This window comes from Hyla sarda, chromosome 7 (genome assembly GCF_029499605.1).
Source record: "Hyla sarda isolate aHylSar1 chromosome 7, aHylSar1.hap1, whole genome shotgun sequence".
In the NCBI taxonomy this organism is placed as follows: Eukaryota; Metazoa; Chordata; class Amphibia; order Anura; family Hylidae; genus Hyla; species Hyla sarda.
Window position 1 is genome coordinate 183,741,063 of NC_079195.1, and position 12,559 is coordinate 183,753,621.

A 12,559-nucleotide genomic window follows, 5' to 3' on the forward strand; every position below is an offset into this window, starting at 1 on the left:
ACATTAACCTTTGAATAACTTAGTGATTTATACACTAGAATAGAGGCAACTAGGGGTAGTCTGGATGACAGGGATCCCTATGTCCTAGGGACTCTGGCTATGGGGACCCATACATAAATAGGTACCGTATAGGATGCGGTACTGGTATACCACACTATGTGATCTCAGTGAACTGTGCTGAGGTTATTCTACAGGGCAGATTGAGCTCCTATTGTCTTCTCTGTGTATGGGTGTCACCTTTTACTGTAATGCTGTACAGATCAATTTCCAGCAGCCTCCTCCTCCACAAACAGAATAGGAAGTCTCAGCTTAGTTTTAAACTTAGTAGTGAGAATAAAAACTACATATGCCACGGTTTTCAGTCTGGTCGCAAAACCGGATACATGGCAAAAATTAGCTGACCGGAGTCACTTTCTTACTCCGGCCGGCACATTTCAATGAATGAGATTTGGCGACGGCCCAGCTGGGATATGGCAGCAGCTGGTTTTGAAATTTCCCTGCTGGATCTGACAGCTGAATCTCTGAAAGTATGCACCCTTGCTCTTACTGGGGACAAATTATGTTGGTGACTTGTTACAGATAACAGACTAACAGATGTATCAAGAACAACATAAGAGTGTTGTTTATTCAGCTGAATGGCTCCATAATATCAGATAAAAGGGAGAACTTTGGCTAGAAAAGGTTCATGTGAATAGTCATGAAAAATGCAAGGATGTGGAAATAAGTGTGACCTAAAACATTATATGTAATCTATGCTGTATTACAAATCGAGAAAAAAAAACTGAACTAAACCAAGTTGTGGTGAAATTGGAACAGTTTTTTTCATTTCATTCTTTGCCTCCTGTTTTCACATTTCTTATACACTAGTCCTCTGGTTTGCCCATCAAAAAAATACCCTTTGGGGAGAATTAAACAAAGATTTATGCCAGGTTTCTGGCACATAAAGAGTTACACAAAAAATTGGGAGTTACAAAACTCAAGTTAAATCCAAAAGTAAAGACCGGTGCCTCAGCCTTCTGAACATCTGTGATGTTGCGCCCCCTTTCATTGATGTCTATGGGAGGGGGTGTGAAGACCCCTCCCATAGACATCAATGGAGGGGCGTAGCGTGACATAATGAGGGGGCGTGGCTGTGATGTCGCGATAGCGGCTGCTGCTCCAAGCCTTCTGAACCAGATGTTCAGAAGGCTGAGGCATGGGAGTACCCCTTTAAAGGTAGGCAGACAATGTCATAGAGCAGCAGGAAATGCTATCAGAATGCTTGGATGTATAGGGAGAGGTATTAGCAGTAGAAAGAGGGAAGTGCTCATGTTGCTGTACAGAGCAATGGAGAGACCTCACGGAATATTGTGCGCGGTACTCAAGAATATGGGGGAAATTTATCAAAACCCATCCAGAGGAAGGTTTTCCAGTTGCCCATAGCATTCAATCAGCCTGTTTCTTTTATTTTTAACAAGGCCTCTGCATAATGAAAGAAGCGATCTGATTGTTTGGTATGGAAAATGTTTCCTTTGCACAGGTTTTGATAAATCCTCCCCCCCCCCCCCCATATACAAGCTGAGTCTCCCCTTAAAGCTGATGAGAGGCTCATCAATAGCAACCTCCCTTCCAGGGAACAGGCCTCCCAAAATAATGCCCTGAAGTGTTTGATGACCAGCCTGATTTTATACAGGCGGTCATACGCAGGATCAGTTCGGGGGGGGGGGGGGGGGGGGACACATGCCGCATTATCAGCATAATGCAAACATCTCCGAATGGCCTCAAACCGGGGACGTGCCATGGCCATATTGTAGAGCGGGGTCTGGTAGAGGACATCCCCACTCCAATATTGGCTGACACTGGTTTTTTTGACTAGGTCCATATGCAGCACGAGGCCCCAAAATGTCCTCATTTCGACTGCATTGACTGGGAACCAGCCAACGGTCCTAGCCAAAAGTGAGCCCAGGTTTGCGGCGACAAACTTTTGGACGTACAGATTCGTCTGCTCAACCATCAGATCGACAAAGTCGTCTCTGAAATAATAACTAAAAAAGTCTAATTCAGTGAACCTGACAATGTCAATCTTAATTCCTGGGTCGCCAACTAACTCAGGAATCATGGGCTTGTGGTCTGCTGGCTGAGTCCAGACAAGTTCTCTAGTATGGGGCACCAGTGAACTTGGCTGGGGGCTTGACTAGTATGAGCGCTAGGGGGACTAATACTAACATGGGGCACAGGGTCAGGAGCAGAGGAGGTTTGCAGTCCCACATAGCGTAGTGTCCAATGCCTTGGTGGCTCATCATTAGAACCAGATGATGAGGAGGATGAGGAAATAAGGAAGGTGGCGTCTTCCTCGCCCTCTGTGGCGCTTTCAGTGTTGGAGGCAAGTATGGCATATGCCTCCTCCACTGAAAATGCCCTGTGGGCCATTTCCCTACTCTAATGGGGATGGGGCAGTGGTGTACCAAGGGGGGGGGGGAGGGGGTGCTCTGCATATACCTATAGGGAAGGGAGGGAGAGGGGGTGCTCTGCATATACCTATAGGGAAGGGAGGGAGAGGGGGGAGTGCTCTGCACATACCTATGGGAAAGGGAGGGAGAGGGGGTGTAGCTCTGCATATACCTATGGGGAAGGGGGGTGTAGCTCTGCATATACCTATGGGGAAGAGGGGGGGGGTGTAGCTCTGCATATACCTATGGGGAAGGGGGGTGTAGCTCTGCATATACCTATGGGGAAGAGGGGGGGTGTAGCTCTGCACATACCTATGGGAAAGAGGGGGGTGTAACTCTGCATATACCTATGGGAAAGAGGGGGGGAGTGTAACTCTGCATATACCTATGGGAAAGAGGGGGGTGGTGTAGCTCTGCATATTCCTATGGGAAAGAGGGGGGGTGTAACTCTGCATATACCTATGGGAAATAGGGGGGGTGTAGCGTAGCTCTGCATATACCTATGGGAAAGAGGGGGGGATGTAACTCTGCATATACCTATGGGAAAGAGGGGGTTACCTGGCTACCTACCTACCTGCCCTTTTACTGTGCAGGACACCAAGGACGGAATTATTACAGTTTGTGGGCCTATAGATGGAAAGATTGTGTAGAGGAGGGCACTGAATATATGCAGAGTCTGACATGTTTTTCCTGCAGATGTTAAGAGATCCACATGGCGGTCTTATCTGGACGGAGAAGAAAAGGAAAGAGGAACGCCGCTGATCAGAAAATACGTAATTGTGAGTCCCAAAATGTAACTGTAATCACTTATATGATATACACATCCTGTGTGCAGCTGATATCTACCGCCATATGGTCCTGTATATAATCACTTATATTGTATACAGATCCTTTATAGTATACTGGTCTGTGTATAGTGGTTTAATTCAGTACAGTATGGCAGTATTATCCAGTTATTGTGTGGTGGTATATATTTACTCCTTGTATACCAGTATTATTGGTCATGGAAATTTACCTACGTTAAAGTGTTTCTTACATATATAAATTTTAATTTATTGTGTGTGGGATTTGGGTGGAATGGGAGCGTGGCAGAAGATTAACAAGCTGCAGAGCCTAGCAGGGGCCCTTGCCTTTTTTTTGGTCCGGGGGCCCCGAGTGTTGTCAGTCCGCCCCTGGGGGGAGGGGAGGGAGGGGGTATAATTAAGGGGGGGGGTGTGTGTGGGGGGGGGGGGGTGCCAAACAAAGGGTCCGCCCCGGGTGCCAAATGCTCTAGGTACACCCCTGGGATGGGGGTGTGTATGTGAGTGGGGAAAACTTTATTTGTGTATGTACTGTGTGTGGTGTGGTGCGAGACTACCTCCCTAACCCGCCCTAACCAAAGTGACCAAACCCGCCCTAACAGAAAAAATATAAATTAAAAGGTAAAAAAAAGCCCAGCCCTGCAGTAGTGTGTAAACTGATTAGCACTTGGTGGCGGCAAGGGGCGCAGAAGTCAATGAGGGGTCCGGCCACTCAGCCCAGAACAGTGGCTGGTGGCACATACACAGACCTCCACACAAAATACCCGAAAAATAAAATAAAAAAATACTTAACCCCGAAAAAATGCACCCGCCTGAACCCAAAAAAAAAAAAAACACTGATCAGTGAGACATCACTGACAGCGGTGGGGCAGACTGCAAAAACAGGTATGGACCATCCACACAGCAAAGGCCTGCTACTGGTGGCACGGACTGCCTATAGGTGCAAAAAAATAAAAAATAATAAAGCCACTATAACATGAAAAAGTGCCTGCATACAAAAAAAAATGCTGATCAGTACTACGGGACTGATCAGCGGGGGTGGGCTTTAGCTAACGGTGGCAGACCCCTCTTTTATAGCTAAAAGGGCCCGGTCACACGTTTAGCAAAAAATAAAAAATAAATGTCTGCGTCAAAAAAAAAAATGCTGCCAGCAGACTGCGGTGAGGCTGGGGTCATGCAGAAAAAGATGCTACGGACCCGTGGACACCTACTCCTAACCTGTCCCTACCTAATCTAAACTGTCCCTGATTGCTTTCTGTGTAAGGAGCCACAGAAAGGGGGCAAGGGGGCACTTTTTTCACACTGAGGGGGGATATGGCAGCTAGGGGCTCCGTCCTGCACACCAGATCAAAGAATTGTGGTGGACAGAACGGAGCAACATGCTCCTTCATCCACCTCCCCCCACCCCAAACTGCCGTGATTGGTGTGGTCACTATGGCGGCCCAATCAAAGCTGTTCTGGGGGGTGGCAGCACTGCAGTGTATGGATGATGATTGCTGGTATATATTACACCACTCATCATCCTTATCCGGGTCATGGGTCACATGAAATCACTGCAGATCGCTGGTTTGTATTTACATTACATCCTGGTCCGGTCCCTGCCCGTTCCCTGCCCTTAAGGACTCAGGATGCAGGGCGTATGCATACGTCCTACATCCTGAAGAGGTTACAAATACCAGGAGACAAAATTCTAAGTGTGGAGATTCTACAAATATAAAATGATCAGCGAGAAAGAGATCAGTGACAGATCTGACATCACCACTAAAATATTTATGAATGTCTGAAGCAAGCTTGGTAGAAATGTAATTAAACACTGTTACTTAGGAATAATTTATTAATAATGTAATTTGAACACAGTAACATTCCAATATAATATTTATGGTTGGCTTCATTGTGGGAAGCTACTGTACATTTATACTATAATTGAAAAATGGACATTTCACATCAATAGGATATAGTTCAAGCAAGGACATGATAAGTTGCCTCACAATAAAAGAATGTGATCCATATTATAGAATTTATTATATCTGACCCTCTATCAACTTATATTTATGCATAATGGCCCTGATTTACTAAGAGTGTTGTGAAGGTTTCTTTGTGGATTTTAATTCCCTACACTTTTTTTCCCACGGTATTTAATAAGTCTTCCCTACATTTTGCACTTTTCCCTACATTTTGCTTTCATTACACATGCTCTCCAATCCACCAAATTTTCTGTGGAAACCTTAGTAAATATTTAGGGTTTTTGTGAAAATGTCGGGAACCACGCCCCCTTTTTTGCGACAGCCATGACCCTTTTTTGGACTTTCTCAGTAAAATGGAGAGTTGGTCAGGTTTTTCATTTCTGACGCAGACAGAAATCTGACTCAATGAGACAGAATTCTGGCACAAAGAGACCGAATCTGTCGCAATGCGCCAGAATCTGGCGCACAACCTGACAGAACATGTCAGGTTTACAATAATGAATAATGGCCATTATCCATCTATCTATTTATCTATCTATCTACAGTGGAGATCAAAAGTTTGGGCACCCCAGGTAAAAATGTGTGTTAATGTGCATAAAGAAGCCAAGGAAAGATGGAAAAATCTCCAAAATGCATCAAATTACAGATTAGACATTCTTATAAAATGTCAACAAGTTAGATTTTAGTTCCATCATTTACACTTTCAAAATAACAGAAAACAACCAAAAATGGTGTCTGCAAAAGTTTGGGCACTCTGCAGAGTTAATATCTTGTACTGTCCCCTTTGGCAAGTATCACAGCTTGTAAACAGTTTTTGTAGCCAGCCAAGAGTCTTTCAATTCTTGTTTGAGGTATCTTTGCCCATTCTTCCTTACAAAAGTCTTCCAGTTCTTTGAGATTTCTGGGCTGTCTGTCACGCACTGCTCTTTTAAGGTCTATCCATAGATTTTCAATTATGTTGAGGTCAGGAGATTGTGAAGGCCATGGCAAAACCTTCAGTTTACGCCTCTTGATGTAATCCCCTGAGGATTTCGAGGTGTGTTTAGGATCATTATCCATTTGTAGAAGCCATCCTCTTTTTAACTTCAGCTTTTTCACAGATGGCATCAAGTTAGCATCCAAAATTTGCTGAAATTTTATTGAATCCATTTTTCCTTCTACTCGTGAGATGTTCCCTGTGCCACTGGCTGCAATACAACCCCAAAGCATGATTGATCCACCCCCATGCTTAACAGTTGGACAGAGGTTCTTTTCATTAAATTCTGTTCCCCTTCTTCTCCAAACGTACCTTTGCTAATTTCGGCCAAAAAGTTCAATTTTAACCTCATCGGTCCAATGAACTTGTTTCTAAAATGCATCAGGCTTGTCTATGTGTTCATTTGCAAAGTTCAAACGCTGATTTTTGTGGTGAGGATGTAGAAGAGGTTTTCTTCTGATGACACTTCCATGAAGACCATATTTGTACAAGTATCTCTTTATAGTGAAATAGTGTACCACAGCCCCAGTGTCTGCCAGATCTTTCTGGAGGGATTGTGCAGTCAAACGTGGGTTTTGAATTGTTTTTCTCACAATCCTGCGAGCTGTTCTGTCTGATATTTTTCTTGGTCTTCCAGATCTTGCTTTAACTTCCACTGTTCCTGATGACTGCCATTTCTTAATTACATTCCGAACAGAGGATATTGACATCTGAAAACATTTTGCTATCTTCTTATAGCCTTCTCCAGCTTTGTGAGCGTCAACTATTTTCAGTTTCAGATTTCTAGACAACTGCTTAGAAGAACCCATGGTGCTGATTGTTGGGGCAAGGTCAGATGAGTCTGGGCATTTAAAACCTTTGAGAATGACATCACCTGGTCTTCCCAGATGATGATTGAGAACAATCCATGACACTGGCAGGCCTCAGCTTTGCTAAGGGGGCAGTGCATGCTATAAACTCTGCAGGGTGCCCAAACTTTTGCAGACGCCATTTTTTTGTTTTCTGTTATTTTGAAAGTGTAAATGATGGAAATAAAATTTTATTTTTGTTGACAAATTATAAGAATGTCTAATCTGTAATTTGATGCCTTTTGGAGATGTTTCCATCTTTCCTTGGCTTCTTTATGCTCATAATTTTACCTGGGGTGCCCAAACTTTTGATCCCCACTGTATCTATCTACAGATGAGTAGCACCCCAAATAGTGCAGACACAAAGGGTTTCCAGCTAACCTGTGCCTGTGTACGGACCCAAATAGTGACTCCATAATCATAAGTAGAAAGTTTAGTCCAGTATTTAGTTCAAGTTAAATGGTAATTTATTTGTAGAAAATCCCAATAAAAAAATGCAATCAGCAGTTAAGTTAAGAAAAGAATAATGGAAAATCTTCTGCCATAAGCAAGTTGCATTAGCTCTTTATCATGATCTATATACAGGGTTTATATAACGGACATACTCCCCCCTATCCACTTGTGTTCCAATACAATTGGAATTATCCACTAATCAGGTGAAAGCACAAACAATGATGTAGAAAGGTACAACAAACTCAAAAGAAAACGAATAATGTATATGTATATATATATATATATATATATATATATATATATATATATATATATTAGATTTGAATAAATACCACAAAAGAACACACGTATAAATACTGTAAAACAGTGTCACTCGCTAATAAATTTATCTTAGGTCTGATCTGAGAGTCAAACTTTGTGGCTGAAGTGTGGATGTCACCCGGTCCTAACGTGCCTGCTATGAGCCCACTACCCAGGTTTATATGTGTTAAGTCTTATACTTTATTGCACTGTAATTTATATTGTAACAAAGAATGATTTATTAGCCTTATTTTTAGCATTATTATGATTGTTGTTTTTTTTTTTTTTAGCAAATAATCCCCATCTTATAACTTAAAATACAGCAAGTCCTATGAAAAGTCCATTTAGAATATTTATGTCTTGCTAACCTCTCTCAAATATCTACCGTATTTTTCGTCCTATAGGACGCACCGGCGTATAAGACGCACCCAATTTTTAGGGACAAAATCTAAAAAAATAAAGATTTTTAACCCAATAGTGGTCTTCAACCTGCGGACCTCTAGATGTTGCAAAACTACAACTCCCAGCATGCTGGGAGTTGTAGTTTTGCAACATCTGGAGGTCCGCAGATTGAAGACCACTGCAGGAGGAGGTAATACTCACGTGTCCCCGCCGCTCCGGACCCGTCACCGCTGCCCTGGATGTCGCTCCATCGCTGTTGCCGTGTCCCCGTCTCTCCGGAACGTCTCTGCTGCCGGCCGGGTATCCTCGCTCTCCGTCGCCGCCATCACGTCGTTACGCACGCCGACGCACGTACGCGACGACGTGATGACGAGGAAGGAGAGCGCCGGCCATACAGGGGATCCCTGAACGGAGAAGACACCGAGGAGGTAGGTAAGGTCCCCCCCGGTGTCCTGTAAGCACTAACCCGGCTATTCAGTCGGGCTGTTCGAGACCGCCGCGGTGAAATCGCGGCGGTCCCGAACAGCCCGACCAAACAGCCGGGTTAGTGTCACTTTCCCTTCAGAGCGGCGGTCAGCTTTGATCGCCGCGTCTGAAGGGTTAATACAGGGCATCACCGCGATCGGTGATGTCCTGTATTAGCCGCGGGTCCCGGCCGTTGATGGCTGCAGGGACCGCCGCGATAGGGGTGTATTCGCCGTATAAGACGCACCGACTTTTTCCCCCCAGTTTTGGGGAAGAAAAAGTGCGTCTTATACGGCGAAAAATACGGTACTTTCTTAAAGCCTATTTCCGTAGAACAATTTCATTAGGCACAAATAAGTTACCCTACAAGAATGCCCCGTATGGTGTGCAAAATATGACAAGAATCCGCTTACAACACTGCATTGCCTGCCGTTTATTTGCGGTAAGTTTGAGTGATTTCTAAATGGGAATGGGCATTCCCTAATAAATTAAATTTAAAAAAGGCACCTCATTTTTTTGCCATGCAAAAGTAAAAAATAAACAAAATAAACTATTATTGATATATTCAATGAAGGTCGGTATGGACGCCACATCTGATGACCATACAATAAAGACATCATCAATGTAGCGGCTATACCAAGCCACATGAAACAAAAAAAAAAAAGGATTAGTGACAGAAAGCATGTAGCAGTGTTCCTGCCACGCGACAAATATATTTGCCACATAGAGTGACATTTTAGACCCCATAGGGACTTCAGATGTCAGCTAGTAAAACTGAGAATTAAAAAGAAAAAAGCTATAGTACAGAAGAAAGTCAGGGCTAAAAATATTTAATACTTTTGTTCAACATTATACACAGAATATTCTTGAATAGCCCAAAATATTACGCCAGAGACACAACATAAAACACTGTTATTACCTTGTAGTAGAGTATTATTTCTTCAATGTTGTCACATAGAAAGATACAATATTTTTTTTACAAAAATGTGAGGGGTTGACTCGCTAATGTTAATTACTGTATCCTATCTATCTATCTATCCTCTATAACAGTGGTCTCCAACCTGCAGACCTCCAGATGTTGCAAAACTACAACTCCCAGTATGCCCGGACAGTCGTTGGCTCTATAACATATCATATCATATCTTTCTACCTGCAGTCCACATCCTTTTATAATCAGGGATGGCCAAAATGTGCAGCTATGGGTCTTATGGTTTGTAACCAAGGGTGATCGTCGGACACTGGGGGAGATTTATGGAAACCTGTGCAGAGGAAAAGTTGAACAGTTGCCCATAGCAACCAATCAGATTGCTACTTTCATTTTTAAAAAGGCATCTGAAAAAAAGCATCTGATTGGCTGATTGGTTGCTATGGGCAACTGTTCAACTTTTTTCTGCGCAAGTTTTGATAATTGTCCCCACTGAATTTAATAGCTCACATTAAATATTTCTAGGGATTTCCTCTATAGCCCAGGCATGTAGTCAGTCATGGATGTTGATGTCAATTTTGTTAATGTTATAGATCAAAACAATGTGTCGTTTTGTATTTTGTTGCAGCAACAGCTGCAAAAACAGTGGATTTAGCGTATGCTCACACATCTAATATATGCTGCAGATTTTCTGCATTGGATTTTATGCTACAGATTTTTTTTTTTCCTACAGATTTTTTTTTTGGGGGGGGGGGGGGGGGGGAGGTTTATAAAAACCTGTGTAGAGGAACAGTGATGGAGTTGCCCATCGCAACCAATCAGATTGCTACTTTAATTTTTAATGAGGCCTGTGAAAAATCAAAGAAGCACTCTGGTTGCTATGGGTAACTGCACTGCTCTTTATCTTCTCTGGGTTTGATAAATCTTCCCGTTTATCATTGATTTTCCATGTGAACAAAACATAATTGTGGATTTTGACCTCCCAATTGAGACTATTGGGAAAATCTGTGATAAATCCTGAGTATTTCTGCAGCGTAAACCGACATGTTGCATATTGCTGCAGGTCAGTTGTGAATATGCAGTTTACAGAGATTTTCCCTGCAGTGTGTGGACGAGATTTCTACAAGATCCATCCATTTTGCTGCAACCATTATATGTCATGTATTTTCTGCACAATAAACTTTGCACAATAAATCTGCAGTGTACACGCCCTGTGCAAACATGTCCTTACAGTTTAAATCAACTCTTAACAATTCCACTAGTAAGTTCCCCAAACCCCAATATTCCACTTCCCTATATTACTCTCCCAGGGTCCAGGAAGCTGAGATATGGGGAACCAAATCTAATTATTTTGAATCCTTATAATATATACATAAAAGAAAACTGAAGGTATCAATGTACAAAACAATATACAGTGGTCCCTCGAGTTACAATATTAATTGGCTCCAGGACGACCATTGTATGTTGAAACCATTGTATGTTGAGACCAGAACTCTATGGAAACCTGGTAATTGGTTCTGAAGCCCCAAAATGTCATCCAAAAATAGGAAAAAGTGAGGATTAAACAAAAATAAGTAGATAACTAATATAGATAAAGCAAATCCTTACATATAAAAGTAAGAAAGATCTGCTGGGAGCTGTAAATCCCTGTCTATTTTAGTGTTTCCCAACCAGGGTGCCTCCAGCTGTTGCAAAACTACAACTCCCAGCATGCCCGGACAGCCTTTGGCTGTCCGGGCATGCTGGGAGTTGTAGTTTTGCAACAGCTGGAGGCAACCTCTTTGGGAAACACTGGTCTATGTAGAGGACAGAAGCTTCTTCAGGGTCCAGTAAAGAACATGCAATGTCGTAAAAAAAAAAAAAAGTAAAATGGAGCCGCCCTTACCTGGTGTCCAAAAGAGCAGCTAATCCTGGCACAGATAAAGAGTACAGAATATGTAATACCTCCCTGTATAGTAGGAGGTGCTACCAGACACCAGTCAGTGCATGCACTTTAGGAATACACGGGTTTTAGCAGTGAAATATCCATTCTGATTGGTCGGTTCTTCCAGCCATTGACACGTTTCGCAGATTCCATAGCATTGTAAGTTGAGTCTGGTTTCAAGTTACAATGGTCCAGAAAGGACCATTGTATGTTGAAACTATTGTATGTTGAGGCCATTGTAAGTTGAGGGATCACTGTATATGCCATAGGTATGTACTTATGACTGTTATAAAGTTCTAGTAAAACACAAATATCCAGATGTACTCACACGTCTCCGTACTGTATCTGTGCGGTAATCCTGAGGACTGATGTACAACACCTCGATACTAAACCTTCACCTCTGCTCTTGTGTTGCCAACAACTTTGTTAGCTTAGTCATTGCCTCTTATGATGGAAAACATAGGGCGTTATGTTGCACTGGTAATCTTAGACAGAGCATGTCACCCATAAAGAACGATTAAATTATTCAGGTCAGTGGACTAACTGTACTTTTCCCTCTTCTGCTTTTTTACCACCTACTTCCTTAACACAATCTCACACAGGTATGTATCATATAATAAAGTAAAACTGGTGCTCCGGATTAGCAATTTATATTGTATTCTGTTATGAGAACATAAGGCACCCAATTTCGGAGACAATGCAGGGTGAAGGGCCTGACGATATATTATAGTAACTATAAAATCCAAGATCAAGGCCTATGTGACAAAGTACAATGCCTGCCTAAGAGTGTAAAAAAAAACTATCGCGGCTAGACATGACAGCAAATACCACAGCCGAAATTCGTGTTTACTTGAAACTTCCTGTTGTGGTGGAATATAGACTGGAAAATAGAAGGGAAGAGGATTTAAATGCACACACAGAATAAACCAGTCGTCAGACACATTTACTAAGTCTGTAGCATTGGGTTGGTTCTCGTCCTCATGCCTGGTTCCCTTTTATAGAAGACTATTTCTATTACATTAGTCCTCTATTTCTCAAGTGGGAAAGTCCTTATGATGTTTCCATATACAAGC

General features: G+C 42.6%; 1 protein-coding gene across 3 annotated transcripts in view; it reads right to left on the bottom strand.

Moving 5' to 3' along the window:
- LOC130282093 (membrane-spanning 4-domains subfamily A member 4D-like) overlaps positions 1 to 11,902 on the bottom strand; it is a 52,407-nt gene extending 40,505 nt beyond the window's left edge. Inside the window, exon 1 of one of the 3 annotated variants that reach the window (XM_056529975.1) lies at positions 11,815 to 11,902. Coding sequence is in view for 1 of the 3 variants with exons in the window: in XM_056529973.1 (XP_056385948.1) it covers positions 9,788 to 9,800 (13 nt within the window). In the remaining 2 variants the exon portion in view is untranslated. Of the gene's footprint in view, positions 1 to 9,556; positions 9,907 to 11,814 lie in introns of those variants that run through there. The other 2 variants (XM_056529974.1, XM_056529973.1) reach the window with 2 other exon arrangements.
- Positions 11,903 to 12,559: the final 657 nt, after the last annotated feature.